The 22,787-nt window shown below is 38.8% G+C and overlaps 1 protein-coding gene across 1 annotated transcript in view; it reads left to right on the top strand.

The window, feature by feature from the left end:
- Positions 1 to 22,787, top strand: part of REL (REL proto-oncogene, NF-kB subunit) — a 55,834-nt gene that overhangs the window by 21,637 nt on the left and 11,410 nt on the right. The window contains exons 4-8 of the mRNA XM_016195420.2: positions 9,725 to 9,816; positions 18,610 to 18,750; positions 20,783 to 20,887; positions 20,983 to 21,195; positions 22,363 to 22,431. Coding sequence (XP_016050906.1) covers positions 9,725 to 9,816; positions 18,610 to 18,750; positions 20,783 to 20,887; positions 20,983 to 21,195; positions 22,363 to 22,431 — 620 coding nt within the window. The remainder of the gene's footprint in view (positions 1 to 9,724; positions 9,817 to 18,609; positions 18,751 to 20,782; positions 20,888 to 20,982; positions 21,196 to 22,362; positions 22,432 to 22,787) is intronic.

Genomic DNA, 22,787 nt, shown 5'->3' with positions numbered 1-22,787 from the left:
AGAAAATCTTTTTAGTAGGTACTTTGATAGTTACATAGCAAAAGCATGAGATATATGTGTCCTGAACCAGCAGTTCTATATCTAAGTTTTTCTTCCATGAATTATAAGCAGATTTCTTTCAGATATTTAGTTATAATTATCTCCTTACAGATATGTTTGTAATAGCAAAAAGTCAAACAATTTCAATAATTGGAAACAGAGATTGGCTAAACAAACTTTAATTGCAGTGTGGGATCAGAAATAACACTGCAGGCCAGCAGAATAGCTCACCTTGATAGTGTGCTTACTCTGCCATGTGTGAAACCCCAAGGTTATCAAGCCAGGCTCCCACTGTACTGTACAAAACCTTGGTGCTATGGTGTCTTTCCCTTTATTTCTCTCTGTCTCTGAAAAAGTCAGCCCAGATTGATAAAATCCTGGCAACGACAAGAGTTTAAAATTATTTTAATGTATATATACATATATACAAACATATCATTGCATATCATTATATAGTAGGGTTAATTGTAGTATTTCATATAAATAAGGTGTGTTTTCAAGTAACATGTATGATGAATAGTTCTTTTGCTTAAAATAAATGTATAAGAGTTGGGCAGTATCGCAGCAGGTTGAGTGCTCATGACACGAAGCACAAGGACCAGTGCAAGAATCCCGGTTCTAGCTTCCGGCTCCCCACCTGCAGGGGGGGAGGTCACTTCACAAGTGGTGAAGCAGGTCTTCAGGTGTCTTTCTCTCCCCTTTTCTGTCTCCCTTCCTCCCTCAATATCTCTCTGCTCTATTCAAAAAATAACCTCAAGGACAACAATAACAACAACTACAAGGGCAACAAAAATGGGAAAAAATGGCATCCAGGAGCAGTGGATTTGTAGTGCAGGCACCGAACCCCAATGATAATCCTGGAGACAACAAAAATAAAATAAATGTAAACTATACATTATATATATAAACAATTGGCTCTAGTTGCATAAACCATGAGGTTTTATGTTTTTCTTTAAAATTGGGTTTATTTATAATACAATTTTTGAAATATGCATGTAATGCCTTGTGAGAAATATAAGGTTCCTTATATATTAATAATGATTTAGAAAGCATACTTTAAAACATTCTTCTTGTATGACACAGAAGATACAATACTTAGTAATAAATTTTAGGAAAAATAGCTCCTATTTATATTACTTGGCCTGCCAATGACATATTAGACTATTCTTTCTTGACAGTTATTCCTTGATTTTACATATAAATCAATATTTCAGTAATAAGAGTAATAGCTCAGACTGCACAGCTTTTTCTTCTAAGGTTATACATTATATTTTCTTGTCACACTTAGTCTTCTTGTAGAAATTTAGAGTAGTTCCCATGGATTTTGTTGTTGTTGTTCTTTCACAGAATTAACATTTTTGAAGAGTCAGACCAGCAAAATAGCTCACTTGGGTAGTGTGTTGCTTTGCTTTATGAACTACTCGGGTTCAAACTCAGCCCCTACAGCATTGAAGAAAACTTCAGTGGAATGCCCCCCACATTTCTAGCCTTTTTTTAGTTAAAAAATATTTATTGGATAGAGACAGGAATTGAGAAGAGGGAGAAAGAGAGATTCTTGTAGTAATGCTTCACCGCTTATGAGGCTTTCCCCCTGCAGATGGGAACTCTGTGTAGTTTGAGCCCAGATCCTTACACATGGTAACATGCTTAACTAGGTGTACCACTCCCAAGCTCCTGTCTGTCTGTTTTAAAAGGAAAAGACTATAAAACATTTCTGAAGAGTCTAAACTATTTGTTTCAAAGATTGTTTTATTAGTCTGAATGATTGTTCATGACTATACCCATGTTACCATTAATAACATGAATATTATTTCCATGTTCATTTGAAGTATTTCAGGCAAGAAATCTATAAAGGTTATACTGTATTCTTAAAATATCCTTTCAGGGGGGTCGGGCGGTGGCGCAGTGGGTTAAGCGCATGTGGCGCAAAGCGCAGGGACTGGCACAAGGATCCCGGTTCGAGCCCCCGGCTCCCCACCTGCAGGGGAGTCGCTTCACAGGCGGTGAAGCAGGTCTGCAGGTGTCTATCTTTCTCTCCCCTTCTCTGTCTTCCCCTCCTCTCTCCATTTCTCTCTGTCCTATCCAACAACGAATTGCGTCAACAAGGGCAATAATAATAACCACAACGAAGCTACAACAAGGGCAACAAAAGGGGGAAAAAAATGGCCTCCAGGAGCGGTGGATTCATGGTGCAGGCGCCGAGCCCAGCAATAACCCTGGAGGAGGAAAAAAATATATATATATCCTTTCAGGAGATATGTGATCATAGTTTTTTTTTTTCCTTTTTTTTTCTAGTCCTTTTTTAAAAATGTTTTTATTTATTTATTATTAGAGACAGAATTGAGAGGGGTGGGGAATAGAGAGGGAAAGAGACAGAGAGACACCTGCAGCCCTGCTTCACCACTCTTGAAGCTTTCCCTCTGCAGGTAGGGACCAGGGTTTCAACCCAGGTCCTGTGCACTGTAATGTGGGTGCTTAGCCAGGTGAGTCACCGTTCGGCCCCTCAGTTTTTGTTTTTGTTTTTAATATTTATTAATTTATTTTCCCTTTTGTTGCCCTTGTTGTTTTTCATTGTTGTTATAGTTATTGTTGTTATTGATGTCATTGTTGTTAGATAGGACAGAGAGAAATGGAGAGAGGAGGGGAAGACAGAGAGGGGGAGAGATAGACAGACACCTGCAGACCTGCTTCACCACCTGTGAAGCGACTCCCCTGCAGGTGGGGAGCCAGGGCCTCAAATCGGGGTCCTCACGCTGGTCCTGGCACTTCGCACCACGTGCCCTTAACCCGCTGCACGACCGCCCGACTCCCCGTAGTTTTTTTTGTTCGTGATGTTATTTGGCATTCTTTTCTGCAGAAAAACTTTCTCTTCTTTTCCCATGTTAAAAAAAAAAAAACATATAAGATCTTTTATTCACTCTCCACTGTTGGCACTTTCTTGATTTTCAAGGTGAACTACATTTGACTCACATAAACCCTAGAAAATCACCCCATGTTCATTTGATATTTGTCTTTCTTTGGACACTTCTTTACTTTCTGACTTAAATTCAAGATTTACTTTATTGCCTCAACTGTGACTTATTCATTTATTTATTTGTTTTGCACCAGGACTGTCACTGGGGCTTGGTGGCTGCACAGCTCCATTGTTCCCACCAGTCAGTTGCCGTTTTGATAAAGGATTAGAGGGAGAGAGAAGAGAGAGACAGAAGGAAAGGTACTTGAAGCACTGCTCTGCTGCTGCAGATGAGGTCTGGGGGCTCAAACCCAGCTCCTCAAGCATAGTAACATGCACTCTACTGAGTGAGCCACCACCAGGCCCCTGTGCTCATTCTTCCTTAAGAAACCTGGGTTCCTTTCATTGGGGTATTGTATCTTGTTTGGTTGTATTTTTTATGTTTTTTCTTAAATATCTCAAAAGCATCTCAAATAGTATATGCACCAAACTCTAATCTTAAGATTATATCTCTTTCCTCTCAGAATTTATCATGTACTTTATCTTAGTTATTGCTATTGAATATATAACTGGTATATGTACTGAATCTACTAACAAGTGCTTCCTAAATAGCTCTTCATCTACTCTGCTTTTCTCAGTGACCCCCATTACCAACATACAATTCTGCTGAAGCCTCAGTGTGAGTTGTATGACTAGTCATCTGTCTGGTCTTATTGCATCAACTTTTCTTGTGCTTTTCCTCCCTATCTTCCACTTTGAACAGTGATATTTTTCAAAACTTTAAGGAATGAGAGAGAGAGAGAGAACAGAGAGCTGCTCTAGCTTATGTGGTGGTAAAGATTGAACCCAAGGCCTAACAACATTCTAGTCTTATGTTCTTTTCACTGAGCCACCTCCTCAACCTTCAAAGTACTTTTTAAAAACCTAGTTTAGAGCGCACATGGCACAAAGCGCAAGGACCAGTGTAAGAATCCTGGTTTGAGCCCCCGACTCCCCACCGGCAGGGGAGTTGCTTCACAGTTGGTGAAGCAGGTCTGCAGGTGTCTGTCTTTCTCTCCCCATCTCTGTCTTCCCCATCTCTCTCTGTCCTATCTAACAATGACGACATCAATAACAACAACTACAACAACAACAAAAAACAACAAGGGCAACAAATGGGAAAATAAATAAATATTTAAAAAATCTAGTTTAGGGGGTCGGGCGGTAGTGCAGCAGGTTAAGTACACATGGCGTAAAGTGCAAGTACTGGCGTACAGATCCCGGTTCGAGACCCCAGCTCCCCACCTGCAGGGGAGTCCTTTCACAGGTGGTGAAGCAGGTCTGCAGGTGTCTATCTTTTTCTCCCCCTCTCTCCTCTCTCCATTTCTCTCTGTCCTATCCAACAATGAATGGCATCAACAACAACAATAATAACCACAAGGCTACAACAAGGGTAACAAAAGGGAAAAAAAAAAATGGCCTTCAGGAGCAGTGGATCCATGGTGCAGGCACCAAGCCCCAACAATAACTCTGGAGGCAAAAAAAATAATTTAAAAAAGATCTAGTTTAATTTTAAAATATATATTCACTCATTTATTCATTGAAAGTAATCTTTCTCAATTAAAAAGTACACTGGCACCTTGTCCTGCTTAAAACATTTCTATGCTGTGGCCTAGAAGGTGGTACGGTGGATAAAACACTGGACTCTGAAGTATGAGGTCCTGGGTTCAATCACTGGTTCTGGTGTTCTTGGCCCCTCCCTCATAAATAAATACATATTTTGAAAAAACATTTTAATGGTTTATGTGATTCCTTGGACTAAGACATCATTATTGATATGGCCTCCAACATTCAGATAGCCTTCTTTTATAGTGTGTTCCCCTTGAACACTCTGCTGTAGCCACATATTACCTTTGATTTCCTATGTTAGTAATGCTTTTCTATAGAGGGATCTTTGCTTTTTCTGCTTCTTCTACTTAAAGTAGGATTTCCTTAAAAGATTTCCCTTTCTTTTCTCTTCTTTTCTACTTCTCTTTTGTTCATATGAAATATCACTTTCTGCAAGAATTGGGCAAGGGTCTTGGGGATTGCCCACCAGGTAGGATGCATAATTTGCCTTGTATGGCCCAGGTTCAAGCCCTTGGCTCTACATGTGAATATGTTATTGCATTAGAGGGAACTCTAGTGTTGTGTTGTTTCTTCTTTCTCTGTGTGTGTGTGTCTCTATATCTCTTTAAATGAATGGAAAGGGGGCCTGGCAACACTGAAATTGCACATACATGAGGCTCCAGCTCTGGAAAGAAAATTGATCAACTCACGTCCATCATGATCTCTTCCACGATGTCATGTATATCTTCTATATAAAACTTGTCATAGCTTCAGCGTGTGTGCAATTACTTATTTTCATTCTAAGGGACCAAGTCAACATTCAACACACCTGGCTGAGTGCACACATTACCATGCACAAGGACCCAGATTTGAGCCCCTGGTCCCTACCTGCAAGGGTAACACTTCACAAGTGATGAAGTAGTACCACAAGTCAGTCAGTTGGTCAGTTGGATTGACCAGTTGGTCCTTCCGTCCTTCCTCCCCTCCCTCCCTCTCTCCTTTTTTTGTTTCCTCACTCCTATCCTCCCTCTCTCTCTGTCTCCCCTTTCCCTTTCAATTTCTCTCTGTTTCTATACAATAAAATAATAGTAATGAATATTTTCAGTCTGCTTAACTATACTAGAGGTCAGCAACACTTCCTGTAAAAATTCAGATACAAATAGTGTAGATTTTATAGGCCATATGATCTCTGTTGCAACTGCTTAACTCTACTGTTGTACTGTGAAAACACCCATAGCCAATAATAAGCAACTCAGTTTGACTGCATTCAATAATACTGTAATTATAAAACAAATGGTGGGCTAGATTTGGTCCTTGGTTTGCCAACCCCTGCACTAAACTGAGCTCCATGAGGGAGATTTTATACCCATTATTTTCCAGAGGCTTTGATATATCCAGCTAGTCCTCACTTAGTGACCAGGTTCCTTTCCTGAAACCTGGTCAATAAACAAATTGCTCAATAAACAAGGAGCAGCTCATTTGCAGTATTTCCAGCATGATGTACTTTATTGGTAGTGGATTTATCAACCATCTTTATAAGTTTAATGTAATCTTTACATCATTTATAATGTTTAATAGATGTTAAATGTTCCTTAAGTAGTGTACTATAGTAAAAATAGAGGAAATATATTGCACTGTAGGGTACACAGTAAAGTACAGATATATAGATGAAAAATATGAACTGGCTGTGAGAATGAGACTGAAACTGAGAGAGGTGATGCTAGATGAGATGCTAGAAGCTGAGCCATACTGCACAATATCTGCTTGCCAGGCAGCTGCTCATAAATTCCAGTGTTCAGTAAACAAATGGGTCATTGAAAGAAGGCTTGGACTATGAATGAATGAATACCGGATTTTAAAAATCTCCACAAATATTCTGGGAAGAACTGTCATATATGAATATTCAGACAAAAAATCAAGAGTATATTACAGTGAGAATTCTTTTAAGTCATTTGCCAAAGAAAAAGTAAGAACCACGCCAAGCATCTTTCATTGAAGATAGAAAGATAATCTTAATTACAGGATCTCAAGAAATTTTTTCCCCCTGCTTCCAGGGCTGTCACTGGGTGGGCTTGGTGCTTGCACTACGAATCTACTGCTCCTAGAGGCCATCATTTTCTTTTTTCCATCGTTGTTGTTGGATAGGACAGAGAAAAGTTGAGAGAGGAGGGAAAGACAGAAAGGGAGAGAAAGATAGACACCTGCAGACCTGCTTCACTGTTTGTGAAGTGACCCGGCTGCAGGTGGGGAGCCAGAGGCTCAAACCAGGATCCTTGGTCCAGTCCTTGCACATCACACTATGTGTGTCTAATTTGGTACACTATCAACCAGCCACCTCAAGAAAGGTCTGACTGGAGCTGAACAGTGCTCTAGTTAAAATAAGTAAATAAATAAAGTGAATCAAGAAAAGATTATGAATTTAAGATTTCCTTTTTAATTACTGGATGTAAAGGAGAAATACTGAAAATATTTTAGTAGCAAAAAAAATTGCAAGTGTGGTGAACATGTAGAGTATAAGGTAAGAAAGCATGGGGAGTTGGGCGGTAGCGGAGTGGGTTAAGCGCACATGGCGCAAAGCACAAGGACCAGTGTAAGGATCCTGGTTTGAGTCCCCGGCTCCCCACCTATAGGGGGGTCGCTTCACAAGCAGTGAAGCAGGTCTGCAGGTGTCTTATGTTTCTCTCTCCCTCTCTATCTTCCCCTCCTCTCTAAATTTCTCTCTGTCCTATCCAACAACAACGACGACATCAACAACAGTAGTAACTACAACAATAAAACAACAAAGGCAACAAAAGGGAATAAATAAATATTTTTAAAATTCCCTAAAAAGAAAGCATGAGTGTAGAGGAGAAAACAAGATTGGCAGTCTCCTGTGAAACAAACAGTAATGTTATTATAGTCAAGTTTTGCTTCCTTATTCACACCCACCCAGCTTTAATGATGTCATGGTTTTTCCATGTGGGAACAAGTATGACTGCTGGTGGTGGGGGAGTTTCCCCCACCATCATCTGTATACACATATGTAAATTAGTAATATTTGTAGCTATTGAGAATTTTTCCTTAAGTGACTTTTGAAACTTAGGTTACATATTAGTATTAGACATCTTTCTAAAAATATTCAATGCTTTCATATAGTAATTGATCATTATTTTAGCTTCATATAGTATGGATACAGTCTTTTACATCATAATGTAGCACTTCCTGCTACTAGCAAAGATGTCAGAACTCAAAAACCAAGTATCTGTGAAATTTAGCATGCTATAACATAAATGAATGGCATGGGGACCAATGAAATAGCTCATTTGGATAGTGTGCTGCTGTGTCATGTGTGAGACTCAGGTTAGATAGAGCCTGGCCGTGATCTGGGAGGTGGCGCAGTGGATAAAGCATTGGGCTCTAAAGAAGGAGGTCCTGAGTTCAATCCCCAGCAGCACATCTACCAGAGTGATGTCTAGTTCTTCTCTCTCTTCTCCTATCTTTCTCATAAATAAATACATAAATTTAAAAAAAAAGATAGAGCCTGGCCCCCACCACATTGAAGGAAACCTCAGTGCCGTGTCCTCTTTGCCTCTCCCTCTCTCTGCCTCTGCATTTCTATCTTTAAAAAAAGAAAATAAAGTGAGATGGATCAGGTTTATGAGGATTATCAGGTACTGTATGCAATCAGAAATGGGGCTGCAGATGTTAAAACCCCCACCAGGCATTTCTGTGTCAACCTACAATTTCCAGACCTTAAATTGTTCAAAAGAAACCAGGAGGATAGATGTTTATATGTAATTACTTTCTTTTTTTTTTTTTTTGCCATCAGGGTATTCACCAGTGCTTGGTGTCTGCATGGCTCCACCATTCTTGGTGGGGGAGGAGGGAGACAGAGGGAGAGAGAGAGACACACACACAGAGACAGAGAGAGAGAGGGAGAGAGAGAGACCTGCTGCTCTTCTCTGCCACTTACGAGGCTTCTTCCCACAGGTGGGGGCTGGGGGCTTGAATTCGGGCCCTAGAGATGGCTAACTTTAATATGCGCTATACCAGGTGAGCCACCACCAAGCCCCGTGATTGCTAATTTTTTTTTTTTTCCTCCTCCAGGGTTATTGCTGGGCTCGGTGCCTGCAACATGAATCCACCGCTCCTGGAGGCCATTTTTTTTTCTCCCTTTTGTTGCCCTTGTTGTAGCTTCGTTGTGGTTATTATTATTGCCCTTGTTGACGCAGTTCATTGTTGGATAGGACAGAGAGAAATGGAGAGAGGAGGGGAAAACAGAGAAGTGGAGAGAAAGATAGACACCTGCAGACCTGCTTCACCGCCTGTGAAGCGACTCCCCTGCAGGTGGGGAGCCGGGGGCTCGAACCGGGATCCTTATGCCAGTCCCTGCGCTTTGCGCCACATGCGCTTAACCCACTGCGCCACCGCCCGACCCCCCCCCCCCCCCCCCCCCCGTGATTGCTAATTTTTAACTGTTAGTAGTCTATGCACATTTTTGAAAGGTAGGCTACACTTTCATGAGCAAAGCATACTTGAGGCCTTAGTCTTGGGCATCTTTTTTTTTTTTTTCAACTTTTGCTTTACATTTTAAGATATACAGATACTGTTGATTTATTAATTTGGGAAATGAATTTTAATTATTTTGGTGTTGCTTTTCTATTAAATATTCATTTGATATGTTTGATAAACATATTAGTAAAGTATAAATGTAAACTACTATATGTAAAAATGATATTTTTCTTACTAATTTCCTTATAAACAAAATATCACTTTTTTTTATTATATCTTAGAAATGCATTTCATGGGAGTCGGGTGGTAGCGCAACAGGTTAAGCGCACATGGCGCAAAGCGTAAGGATCCTGGTTTGAGCCCCCAGCTCCGCACCTGTAGGGTGGTCGCTTCACATGCGGTGAAGCAGGTTTGCAGGTGTCTGTCTTTCTTTCCCTTTCTCTTTCTTCCCCTCCTCTCTCCATTTCTCTCTGTCCTAACCAACAATGAATAATAATTTAAAAAAATGCATTTCATGGTCAGATATTTCCATCTAATAATATGATTCTTCATTGTTAGGTATACCCTTAATTTTTGCATAATAAATAAAATTGAATTTATGTGTCCCTGTGTTTAAGTACAAAGCAGTTTGAAAGTTCTTTGTCTTCCTTCTAGTTTTCAAAATTTAGGTATTCGATGTGTAAAGAAAAAAGAAGTAAAAGAAGCTATTATTTCGAGAATAAGGGCAGGAATCAATCCGTTCAATGGTATGTTTTGTATACTAATTTCTGCTATTTGGATATTAATTTATTTGTGTTATTTTTATTTGTATCTTAAACCTGTATTGTAAAGGTTGTCTTCAGTTTTCTGTTTACTTATAATACCTACAGCTGAGGAATGAAATTTATTTTAAAATTCTCCATTTTGGAAATTCTTTGAAAAATCATTTATTTATTGGATAGAAACAGAAATTGAAAGGGGAGGGAGGGTGGAGTGAGAGAGAGAAGGAGAGAGGCCTGAAGACCTGCTTTACCATTTGTGAAGCTCCCCCCACCCAGGTGGAGGCTGAGGACTTGATCCCAGATTCTTGCATATGGTAATGTGTGCACTCAGCTAACCAGGTGCTTTTCTGCCCAGCACCAAAAGAAAAATCCTTTTGTAGTCGAAGTTTTGTAGTTATCACAAATATCAAAAACAGCCTTCATTTTGCCATTTCAGCAGATCATCAATATATACTCTCCTTTTTGTTCCTAAATATTGAACAGGCATTCTAATTATAAGATGTACTTGACTTAGGAGCTTGATCAACAGTGAAACTTCACACAATTGTAAGCACCCTATTTAAGTAGGTAAATGACCACCAAGCTAAATGTTGGTATCTTTTACACAGTTGTCTGCCATAAGAATTTCTACAGATACTTAAATATGCATAATTCAGGAATTGAATGACTACTATATTTTAGCTGCACTGGAGGGGTAGAACACATTACTATTAAATTTGCTTTATATTTTTATAGAATTTACTTTTCATGCTGATACATTTTCATATAAATAGAATCATGTTATATTTCCTAGTCTCCTTTTTTCCACTCAGGAATATATTTTTCCACATACAGTTCAATCATTTAATGTGCATATTACAGTGCTTTTTAGTATATTCACAGTTGTGTAACAATTAACACAATTTTAGAACATTTTTTTCATCACTATCCCAAAAGAAGCTCTGTATTCCTTCGTCATCCCTTATCCCCCCCCCCAACTTTCTATACCTAAAAAACAACCAGTTTGCTTTCTGCCTCTATGAATTTGTTTCTTTCATGTAGATGGACTCTTATAATATGTAGTTCTTTCTGACTGGCTTCTCTTCCAAAAAATAATGTTTTTGAGATATATTTTTGTTGTATTTCTTTTCAAGAATATTGATTTTAATACTTTTCTATTAATTTATTACAAATGGAGTTTCACATGAGGCAAAGAGAAGGAGTTAAAGACATGCAAGAGTACCATTCTGGTACTTGCAGTGCTAGGGATCAAACCAGAAACCCCAGGAATGGATGTCATACACTTTACCAGTTGACCTATTTATCCAGCTGCTGAAATATTTCTTAAAACATCTTTCTATGTTAGTGTTTGTTTACCAGAACTTTGCTCAGTTCTGGCTTACGGTGTTGCTGGGGATTAACCCTAGGCTCTTTGATGCCTCAGCTAGGTATAAAAGTCTGTTTTGCATAACAGTTATCCTAGCTATCTTCAGCCTGTTAGTATTTATACTTATTTTACTTTTTGACAGTTTTTTATTGTTTAGGTAGACCGTTAACTGTTTTTCTAGTTATCTGGTAATGGACAGTGTGTTACTTTTCATTTTACTAACAACTAGATACTTGGAGATTTTGACCCTTTCTCTATATATTTTCAGAAGTGGCAATTTTCTAGGTTTAGAACATATTCACTCAACATTTTGGTTAAAAAGAGTGTTTTACAGACACCTATCACAGGGAGGTGAGAAATTAATCCCATATGTTACAACTGTACTATAAACCATTAACCCCCGATGAAATAAATGATAAAATAAATAAGCTTTTTAGCCACCAAGTTGCAGATGCTGCCATGATGCCAACCTGCCTTCTGTGGGCAGATGACCTCAACATTATGTCCTGGAACCCCACCTCCCCAGATCCCTATCCTACTAGAGAAAGATAGAAATTGGCTGGGGTTATAGATTGGCTTTTCAGTGCCCATGTCCAGTAGAGAAGCAATTATAGAAGCCAGAACTCCCACCTTCTGCACCTCATAGAGATCTCTGGTCTCCATACTCCCAGAGGGATAAAAAAATAGGGAACCTTCCAGTAGAGGGGATTGGACATGGAATTCTGGTGGTGGGAATTGTATGTAATTGTACCCTTCTTATCCCACAATCTTATTAAATTGCTAATTACAAAAAGAATGAGATGAATCTAGAAAGTAATCAAGTTTAACTCTTCTTATTTTACTTAAAAGTAAACTTAAACAGATCTCAGAAAAATAAAAAAAATAAAATTTTTGGTTCATTGCTAAAGAGCAAACTTCTAGAAGAAAGATAATCTCAGTCTTGATGAAGTATAAAATAGGGATAGTGTACTATAAATAAGAATATTATAAATAATAACTTATATTTATTAAGTACTTTTTGTAATTCAAGAAGCAAATATTAAGTGCTAACTTTATTATTTTGTGTACTGATTAGATAACAATGCTATATAGAAGAGGAAAACAAAGCTTTAGTTATGTAGCTTTCCAGAGTCTCATGTCAAGTGTAAGTGACGGCAGTAGGATTCAATTCTAGGCCTCTTGATTCTAGTAGAAAAGGCTTTAAAAAAGATGTAGGACTCAAAAAGTAAATGGGCCATCTGCGGGAAAAATTTTTCCACATTATTGGAGGGTTAATGGTTTACTTACAATTGTTGACATATAGGTATAACCTCTCATCCCCCCCATGATAGATATCTGCAAAACTCCCCCAACTTAGCTCATTTCCTGCCATCATACACCAGGAGCCCAGAAACCATCCATCCCATCCCTTTCCTTCTTACCCAGAGTTCTTTGCTTTTGATACTATATACTACACCTAGTCCAAGTTTTATCTTATGCTTTCCCTTACTGTCCTTTCTTCTTAACTTCTACCTATGAATGAGATCATTCAGTATTTGTCCTTACCTTTCTGGCTTATCTCACTCAACATGATACCTTCAAGTTCTGTCCAAAGTATGGCAAAGGAGATGACTTCATCATTTTTAACATCTGCATAATATCACATTGTGTATATATACCACAACTTTCTTAACTACTCTCTGTCATTGGGCATTTGGGTTGCTTCTAAGTTTGAACAATTATAAATTGCTATTACAAATTATGCTTTTATGAACATAGGTGTGCACAGGTCTCTTTGTTTCCTTTGGAGGGAGAGATAGAGAGGGAAAGAAACAGAGAGACACCTGCAGCCCTACTTCACCACATATAAAGATTTCCCCCTGCAGGTAGGGACCAGATGCTTAAACCTGGGTTCTTGTACATTGTAATGTGAGTGCTTAACAAGGTATGCCACCACCTGGCCCCATGTTCTTGCTTTTATTTTTAATTGCTTATCTACTCTGCAAAGATAACTTTTAAAAACCATATACAAATTATTTCAGAACTCTATATCATTCTCCAGTGGCCCCAAATAATCTTTAGCAGAGGTTCTCAATTTGTACATAGCTATCTCTGAGTAAATGTTAAAAATGTAGATCCCAGGAGTTGGGTGGTGGCACACACACCTGGTTGAGCACACATTACCATGTGTAAGGACCCAGGTTTAAGCTCCCGTTCCCTACCTGCAAGGGGGAAGCCTCATAAGTAGTGATGCCAGGCTTCAGCTGTCTCTTCTCTCTTCCCCCTCCTTGCTCAACTTTTGTCTGTCATCAAAGATAAGGAAGAAAAAAAGGCGTGGGGGAATGGCCACCAGGAGCAGTGGATTCATCGTGGAGCTACCAAGCCCTAGAGATAACCCTGTTGACAATAACAAAAAATGTAGATCTCAGGCCACCGGGTGCTTCAGGAGGTGGTTTAATAAGACTTGTATGACTGTGACCCCACCTCTGCTCTCCTGTATCCCATATGCAAGAGCTGTGATCTAGTTTGTATTCTCTCTTTTATAAAGTTTTTTTTTAAGTGTTTCATAGTGTAGATTCTAAGTAATAGTCCCACTAATTTGATAGGCTTTGTGTGGGGCCTGAGACTCTGCACTTTAACAAGCACTAGGTTTGTGTTTATTTGACTGATTCACAGTAGGAAATATATTTTCTTTTCTTAATATTTACATGTACACACATAGGATAAAAATATTTCTGTTTTATGGAACATTTTCTTTCTTTCTTTCTTTCTTAGCACTGGGGTAGCTCACCTGGCTCATTTGAAAGCTCACAATCTGGTTGGGAGTAGAATCTGAAGGGAAGAAGTTCACCACACACTAAGAGGCCCCCTACCACATTGCCCCCCTACCACACACACAAGGTTTAGGATATATATTTGGAGCCATGCATAGAACAAGAAAATGCTGTAACTACATAAAAATGACTGTGTTTCAAACATTCACAGTGCACACCCCCCTTTTTTCCTTAAATCTTTTTTTTTAACAGTTTACACTTTAACTTGCAAGAGGACCTGCTTGAGCTCCAGGCACCACATGGGAACATCACACACCAAACTATGATCAATGGAGTGGCACTGTGGTGTCTGTCCTCCCTCTCTGTTTCTCTCCTTTTCTGTCTCTATCTAAAGTGAAAAAGGAAGAAAGAGTCTGCTGTGAGTAGTGAAATTATGCAGGCAGATTCTTGAAGACTAAAACATGCTGTCCAATCCACTAATTTTTTAAAAGTGATTTATTTATGGAAGAGACAAACACATACAATGCTGGGGATCAAACTCAAAATCTCATGCTTTAGAGTCTAACACTTTACCTATTGCTCCACTTCTTGGACAACTAGCTCACTAATTTTTTTTTTTTTTAATTATTTCTTAGTGAGATAGAGCCAGAATTCTACTCTGGCATATGAAGGGCTGGGGATTCAAACTTGTGTCTCCTCATGTGTGCAAGCCCTGTTTCAGCTGTTGCACCATTTCCTGGGTCGCCAACCCACTAAATTTACTTTCTGATCAACACCCGTGAGAATAATCTTATAAACTAATATTTCTCAAATAAAGTGATCTTAAAAATAAAAGTCATGACTAAATGGTCCCAAACTACAATTTGTAAACCTCTGTCCTACATAATTCTGATGCAAGTGAGTCATGAGCCAAGCTTTAAAGAATTGTCAAGTTCACCATCTTAATCATGTCATTGAATGTCCTTCATAACATAATCCTTGTTTTCTGTCTCAGCTTCACCTACAGCTTTCCTCTTTTGATTCAATTTTCCATCCATTCCTCTTTTTCCTAACACAGAATGAACATCTGCATACTTTGTTTTGACCATTGTTAACTTTTTGTCAGTGAGTTGCTGTGTTAGAAGAACCATGATTTTTCTTGCCACTCTATGCCTTTGTACACACAGTTCCCTTGTATGTAATGCCCTGATCCACCTGGTGAAATTTTAATTGTTAAATTTAAAGCTTTACCTAACCTCCCCAAAGTGACATATTCTATTTTCCTAAAACTCTGTACAATTTTCTCATTTTTTAAAATTACTGTTGTCTTTTTAAAAAACCTTATTTATTTATTTGTTCTTGGATAGAGAAATTGAGAACAGAGAAGGAGATAGAGTGGGAAAGACCAGAGACACCTGCAGCCCTGCTTTACCACTTGAGAAGCTTTCCTTTTGCCAGATGGTGGCCAGGGGTATGAACCCAGGTCCTGTGCACTATAATGTGTGCACTTAACCAGGTGCACCACCTCCTGGCCCCACTCTGTACAGTTTTCTAAAATGCATTGCTATAATTTTGTTTACATGGTTTTCCTTCACTAATTCACAAGGCTTTGGAGGTTTAAGGACTATCTTCCATGAATCATTGGTACCTAGTACAGAGTCTGTCATTTGATAGAGACCTGTGTAAAACATTGTTGAAAGAATAAATGAGTACATGAATAAATGAGCATGCTTTATTTACTTACCTATCAGAAATGTCCAAATTGTTTTCATTATCTGAAAACCTTGAAATCCTTTTCATTTCTCTCAAATTCAAAGTGTAGTATCCTCCTAATTAAACCATTCACTCAGCAGTAGATTATAAAAAGCTTTGTGGCTTCTGTTGGGTCATCTAATTTCTTAGCATTTGCCTTCTGAGATGAATATCATGCTCATTATGGACAAGGTCTATAATGAAACTTGAATACATTTTATTTTGGCACTTAAATGGTTTTTATGTTACTGTTATATTAAATATCTTCGCAACTAGGTCCATTGAAACAATGAGTTTTCTATCTTTTACAATAGATTACCTCCCTTAACTGCTTATGTATTCATTCAACAGAATTCTTTTTTCAAGATTTATTTATCCATTAACAAGGATAGAAGGAGTCCTTTGAGGACTGTATAGAGGTGTGTGTATGTGTTAGTTACTGAGAGAGAGAGGGAGAGGGAGAAAGATAGAGAGAGAGAGAAGGGGAGCACCAGTGTTTCATTCTCATATATGCACCACTGACGATCAAACTCAAGACCTCAGGCTTAGTGGAGTTCAGCATTAAAAGCCACTGTGCCATCTCACCATTTCCCAAGCTGGCTGCTCATGAACAAGTTTTTACATCAATTAATCTGTAAAGCTTTACATTGCTGTAAATGTTTAGATTAAATCAGTGAGTAAAACAGATGGAAATTTCTTTTTTTTTTTTTTTTTCCTCCAGGGTTATTGCTGGGCTCGGTGCCTGCACCATGAATCCACCACTCCTGGAGGCCATTTTTCCCCCTTTTTGTTGCCCTACTTGTTGCAGCCTCATTGCGGTTATTATTGCCATCGTTGACGTTGCTTTGTTGTTGGATAGGACAGAGAGAAATGGAGAGAGGAGGGGAAGACAGAGAGGGAGGGGAGAGAAAGATAGACACCTGCAGACCTGCTTCACCGTCCGTGAAGCGACTCCCCTGCAGGTGGGGAGCCGGGGGCTCGAACCGGGATCCTTACGCCGGTCCCTGCGCTTTGCGCCAGGTGCGCTTAACCCCAGATGGAAATTTCTATCTTTGAAGAATTCATACTATAGTGGAGAGACCAACAATTAACAAATATGCTAGGAAGGAGAGAGAGTATGATTGGTTATGCTGGAGATTTTTTTTTTTGAGGGGTGCTGATGGTGGTGGAGGTGGGGGAGTTTGGAGGTCTTGTTTCATCCTGTCTGAAATGGGAGGGAGCAGGAACTTGGGCAAACCTGGGTTGAGCTCAAGTCAGCCCCCTTCCACCCCGCATGGGTGAGGAGGGGGATGGGTGCGACTCTTCCCCGGGTGTCCGCAGTCAGGAGGCTGGGAGGATTCGGAATGCAGACAAGACCCGAATTTGGGGTGCTGTCCCCTCTCTCCTTGCTGAACCCTCCCCTACCTCCTTAGGGTGCAAGTGAGGTCTTCCCCTACTTTAGGAGGCACCCCTGGGAGAGCCGCAGGGCGACAGCAGACAGAAGGTAGTGCCTCCCTCCAGGGAACTTGGTTCTACCGTGGACCGTCCAGTGGGTACATCAGTGGAGGGCGAGGTTGGGGCAGAGGATTTTTTTTTTTTTTTTTTTTTTTTGCTTTTTGCTTCTAGGGTTATCACTGGGGCTCAGTGCCTGCTCTATGAATCCACTGCTCCTGGAGGCCATTTTCTCCATTTTGATGTTGTTGGATAGGACAGACAAAAGTCGAGAAAGGAGGGGAAAACGAGAGGAGGAGAGAAAGAGAAACATCTACAGACCTGTGAAGCGACCCCCCTGCAGGTGGGGAGCCGGGTGCTCGAACCAGGATCCTTACTCCAGTCCTAGCGCTTGGCACCATGTGCGCTTAACCTGCTGCGCTCCACCCGGCCCCCTATGCAGGAGTTTTTTATGTCTGAGGCACAGAGGTACTAGATTTTGTCCTCCTATACCACCATAAATCAGTTGAACAATGCTCTGGTAACATACACACACACATGTGTGCATATGCTAAATAAGTATATATACATAAACACATATATAATTTGTTAGACAATGAAAACTGCAAAGGGGAAAAATAGCAATGTAAGGGGCTGGGAACTTATAGTTGGGGTAGGTTATAAATTCAAATAGGATTGTTACAGTAGGCACTGTTTTCTATTCTAATGCTGTTTTATAATATACACAATTATTTGTATTTTATTTAATTCATATTTTGAAATATAGAGAATTTCTAATACTAAGCAAAATAAAATCTAAATTCCCTGGGGTATTAAAAAAAAAACCTAGAACATTAATAACAGAATAACCCAAACTTGACTGTAGAGTTATCCTTTCTTTGCTTGTTTATTTTGTTATTTTTAGAATATATTAGTTCAGGTTCTACTACCTACATAGGAATTTGTCAGACTGAGTCACAATAGCTAAGCAATGCTCTATCTCTCTCCCCCTCTCTCCTCTTTCATAATACATTAAATCAGTTATCAAATGAAAATCATAGTAATTCTTGTACAGATTCATTTAGTAGATAATTCAGAGTCTTGTTGCTAAATTAAAGTCTGTGGAATTAATAGCTATTTTCTATTGTGTATGGCCTGCAATAATTATTAAGGAGATCTGGTGGTGGGAATTGTGTGAAGTTGTACCCCTCTTATCCTATGGTTTTGTCAATGTTTCCTTTTTATAAATAAAAGTTTTTTTTTTAAATTGTCAATTTGGGACCCTGCTCTGAATGTCAGATTACTGGGATAGTTATTTCCTAATGATGGCCATAATAATAACTTGTCAGGTACTACACAGTCCTAATAAGAGGCATTCTTAATATTATGTACATTATTCTTGTTGGTATATATTTGAATGCTACCCAGTCTTATTGCTTATATTAGGTAAGGGAGCATACCTAATGGGATTTTAATTCTGTGTGACTATTTCATATTCTTAAAAAATGTACTGTTCAGTCCCTGAACCACAGCTGCTTGATATTGAAGACTGCGACCTAAATGTGGTGAGATTATGTTTCCAAGTTTTCCTACCTGATGAACATGGTAATTTAACAACAGCTCTACCTCCCATCATCTCTAACCCAATTTATGACAACCGTAAGTATTTAGTACTGTGTGCGTGAATATATATAATCTAAATCATGAGAGAATGTTTGATATGAAAGAGAAGGAAATCAAGTACCATTTTGTCACATGTGGCACTGGAAATGGAAGTGAGAGCCTCAGGCATGCAAGTCCTATGCTCTATTAGCTATATCCGCCTGTATATTCATTATAATAAATATTCAGGGGATGAGCAGTGGCACATCTGGTTGAACACACATATTACCATGCACAAGGTCCGATATTTGACCTCCCACTCCCCACCTGCAGGGCAGACTTCATTAGAAGTGAAGCAGGTCTGCAGGCATCTTTTTTTTTTTTTTTTTTTAAGAGCACTACTCAGCACTGGTTTATGGTAGTATTAAACCTGGGACTTTGGAGGCTCAAATTCTTTATCCTATCCAATAAAATAAAATTTTTAAAAAATGGCTGTCTGGAGAAGTGAAATAGTAGTGCTGGTACCAAACCCCAGCAATAACCCTGGTGGCAATAAAAAAGAAAAGAAAAGGGGCCCAGCAGTAGCGTAGCAGGTTATGCGCACGTGGTGCAACGTGCAAGGACCAGGGTAAGGATCCAGGTTCGAACCCCTGGCTCCCCACCTGCAGGGGAATCGCTTCACAGGCGGTAAAGCAGGTCTGCAGGTATCTGTCTTTCTCTCCTCCCCCCCCCCCCCCGTCGTCCCCTCCTCCATTTCTTTCTGTCCTATCCAACGACATCAACAACAATAACTACAACAAGGGCAACTAAAGGAAAAATAAATAAATATAAAAAATGAAAAAAGAAAAGAATTTAAAAATTAAAAAGAAGGCTCCCAGGAGCTTCCTTTTAGAAAGAGAAAGAGAAATATTGGGGCCAGGCAGTGGCACACCTGGTTAAGTGTACACATGACAGTGCGCTAGGATCCAGGTTCAAGCCCCTGGTTCCCATCTACAGGAGGAAAGCTTCACAAGTAGTGAAGCAGGGCTGCAGGTATCTTTCTGTGTCTTTCTCCCTCTCCTCTCAATTCCTGTCTCTATCCAATAATAAATATAAATATTTTAAAAAGAGAGAAATGGGCAAATATTGCTGAAATAAATGAGAGTAAATCTATACTCTCATCTGCCAAAGATCACTGTCTTCAGTATTTACATTAGTTCCTTCATATATACACAAATACATTGTTAAGTTTTAGGCAACTTTAAAACAATCATCTCTGAGCTCTTTTTTAGTTTGCTTCTTTTAGCAGTCTATCGTGACATCCCATTGTTTTTAATAGCTGCATATTTTCTCATACAATAGTATGATAATTTTACTAAACCATTATCCTATTATAGTATTATTTTTTTTTTAATATTTATTTATTTTCCCTTTTGTTGCCCTTATTTTATTATTGTAGTTATTGTTGTTGTTGTTATTGATATCTTTGTTGGATAGGACAGAGAGAAATGGAGAGAGGAGGGGAAGACAGAGAGGGAAAGAAAGACCCCTGCCAACCTGCTTCACCACTTGTGAAGTGATTCCCTGCGGAGCTGGGGGCTTGAACCGGGATCCTTATGTCAGCCCTTGTGCTTTGCGCCACATGTGCTTAACCCACTGCACTACCGCCCGGCCACCAAGACATTTTCATAGTTTTTCTTTTTTTTTCTTTTCTTTTTTCTCTAACAATTATTCTGCAGTAAGACCAATATGATAGTCTTTATCATAAAGAAGCATGAAAACTACATTGTCATAGGGTCATTGTTATGATTTAAGAAGTTTGATCTGAGGACAGTATATAGAATGGATTTGAAGAATTTCAAAATTCAAAAGCAGGGAGATATAGAGGACATAGCATTACCAAGAATTGAAGTAATAGGCTTTTAGGTCAGATTTGGCAATGCAAGTGTAAAAGAAACAGATGTGAAAGATTGATGTACTTAGTACTGTTAGCTTATTCACTAAGCCTTTTTATCTATCCTATAAATTATTTTCTTTAAATTATTTCTTTCAAAAAGGAGTAGAATGTATTACTAAGGTAGTAGTTCATCTAAAAAATACTTCTTTTTAGGGGCTCCTAATACTGCAGAATTAAGAATTTGTCGTGTAAACAAGAACTGTGGAAGTGTCAGAGGGGGAGATGAAATATTTCTACTCTGCGATAAAGTCCAGAAAGGTATTTTTAAAATTTGTTTAATTAAATTAAATTCAGAATATATTTTAGATTTTTATTTTGTTTCTCATTAATATTCTTTGCTTTCTTCTCTACAGATGATATAGAAGTTCGGTTTGTGTTGAACGATTGGGAAGCAAAAGGCATCTTTTCACAAGCTGATGTTCACCGTCAGGTAGCCATTGTTTTCAAAACACCGCCATACTGTAAAGCTATAATGGAACCCGTAACGGTCAAAATGCAATTGCGGAGACCTTCTGACCAGGAAGTTAGTGAATCTATGGATTTCAGATATCTGCCAGATGAAAAAGGTATGCTTTGTTTGTAGTAATGTCCTATGTATTTATATTTGATATACTGGAGAATGAACCCAGAGCTTTGTACATATGCTATACTGTTGAACTGCCTCCCAGCCCAGTTTATTTTTGTTGTTGTTGTTTTGTTTTTTACCTTGCATTTTTTGAGAGGAGTGGGAGAGACACCCAAAGTCAACTGCCATCCACAGAGTTACATTGGTGCTATCCATGCTGTTACCATGTTCCAGGGATTGAACACAAGGTTCACACATGGGAAGTTATATACACTTTACCTGTGGACCCATCTCCACAGTAGTTAATATTTCTAGTGGGGAAGGAGATAGCTTGCTCAGTAGAAAACATGCCTTACTGGGGCCAGGTGGTGGCACACCTGGTTAAGTACATGCATTACATTTTGTAAGCATCCAGGTTCAAGTCCCTGGTCCCCACCTGCAGGGGAAAGCTTCACAAGTGGTAAAGAAGGGCTGCAGGTGTCTCTCTGTCCCTTCCCCTCTCTATCTCCCCCTCCCTTCTCAATTTCTCTCTGTTTCTGTCCAGTAGTAAATAGTAATTTTAAAAAATGCCTTACTAAGCATGAGGTCTTGAATTGGAACATCTCACCACATGGAAACACCATGGGCAACACTGGAGAGGCTCTATGGTTGGTGGAGCAGTGTTGTGGTACCTTTCTCCCTCTTAAAATAAGTAAATAGAAAATTGGGGTGGAGAGGCTGTTCAGTGGTATTCACATGCACAAAAACCTGGGTTATATTCTCTGGCGTGACATGAAAACTCTGTTCCCTTTTTCTGAAAGTTTTCAGTTGATTTTTTACTTATTTTATGTCTTTGCATTTCTTCTAAGGAAACAAATTTGTGATAATATAAAACCACTGACAGTGATTATCAAATTGTTTTAGTCTTGAAGTTGTTTTGGTTCTTTTTGTGCCCATTTAAAGATGACAGATTTGCTAGTTAGTGGTCTCCATTTTGGTCCTTATCTGTCCCTATTGCATTCATTGACATTGTTGACTTACAGATATTACAAGAAAGCACAATTGAATATCATAAAATATTTTTACCTAGAGAAAAGAAATAGCCTTATTACTGATTTAGGATATACTCTTCAGTACTTTGTTATAACTATGCTATGTACATGTGTTTTCCTGATTTCTTTCTAACCAGATATGTATGGCAATAAAGCAAAAAAACAAAAAACATCTCTACTTTTTCAGAAACTGCGGCAAGATTGTGGTAAGATATTTTGAATTGCTTTGTATTTAAGTAGATTATTGTCTTTATTCATCTTGAATACCTGAACCTGTAATTTTATTTATTTATTTACTTTAGCCTGTAGTTACAGGGGCTTTGTGCTGGCACTTCAAATCCACTGCTCCTGGTGGTCATATCCCCCCCCCTTTTTTTTTCCTATTCAACAGGACAGAAAGAAACTGATATAGTAGGCACTGTTTTCTATTGTAATGCTATTTTATACTATACACAATTATTTGTATTGTATCACTTAATTAGTATTTTGAAATATAGACAATTTCTAATACTAAGCAAAATAAAATCTAAATTCCCTGGGGTATAAAAAAAAAAAACCTAGA

This window comes from Erinaceus europaeus, chromosome 3 (assembly GCF_950295315.1).
Source record: "Erinaceus europaeus chromosome 3, mEriEur2.1, whole genome shotgun sequence".
Classification (NCBI taxonomy): Eukaryota; Metazoa; Chordata; class Mammalia; order Eulipotyphla; family Erinaceidae; genus Erinaceus; species Erinaceus europaeus.
The sequence above is the reverse complement of the archived record's forward strand: the minus strand, read 5'-3'. Positions and strand labels throughout refer to the sequence as shown.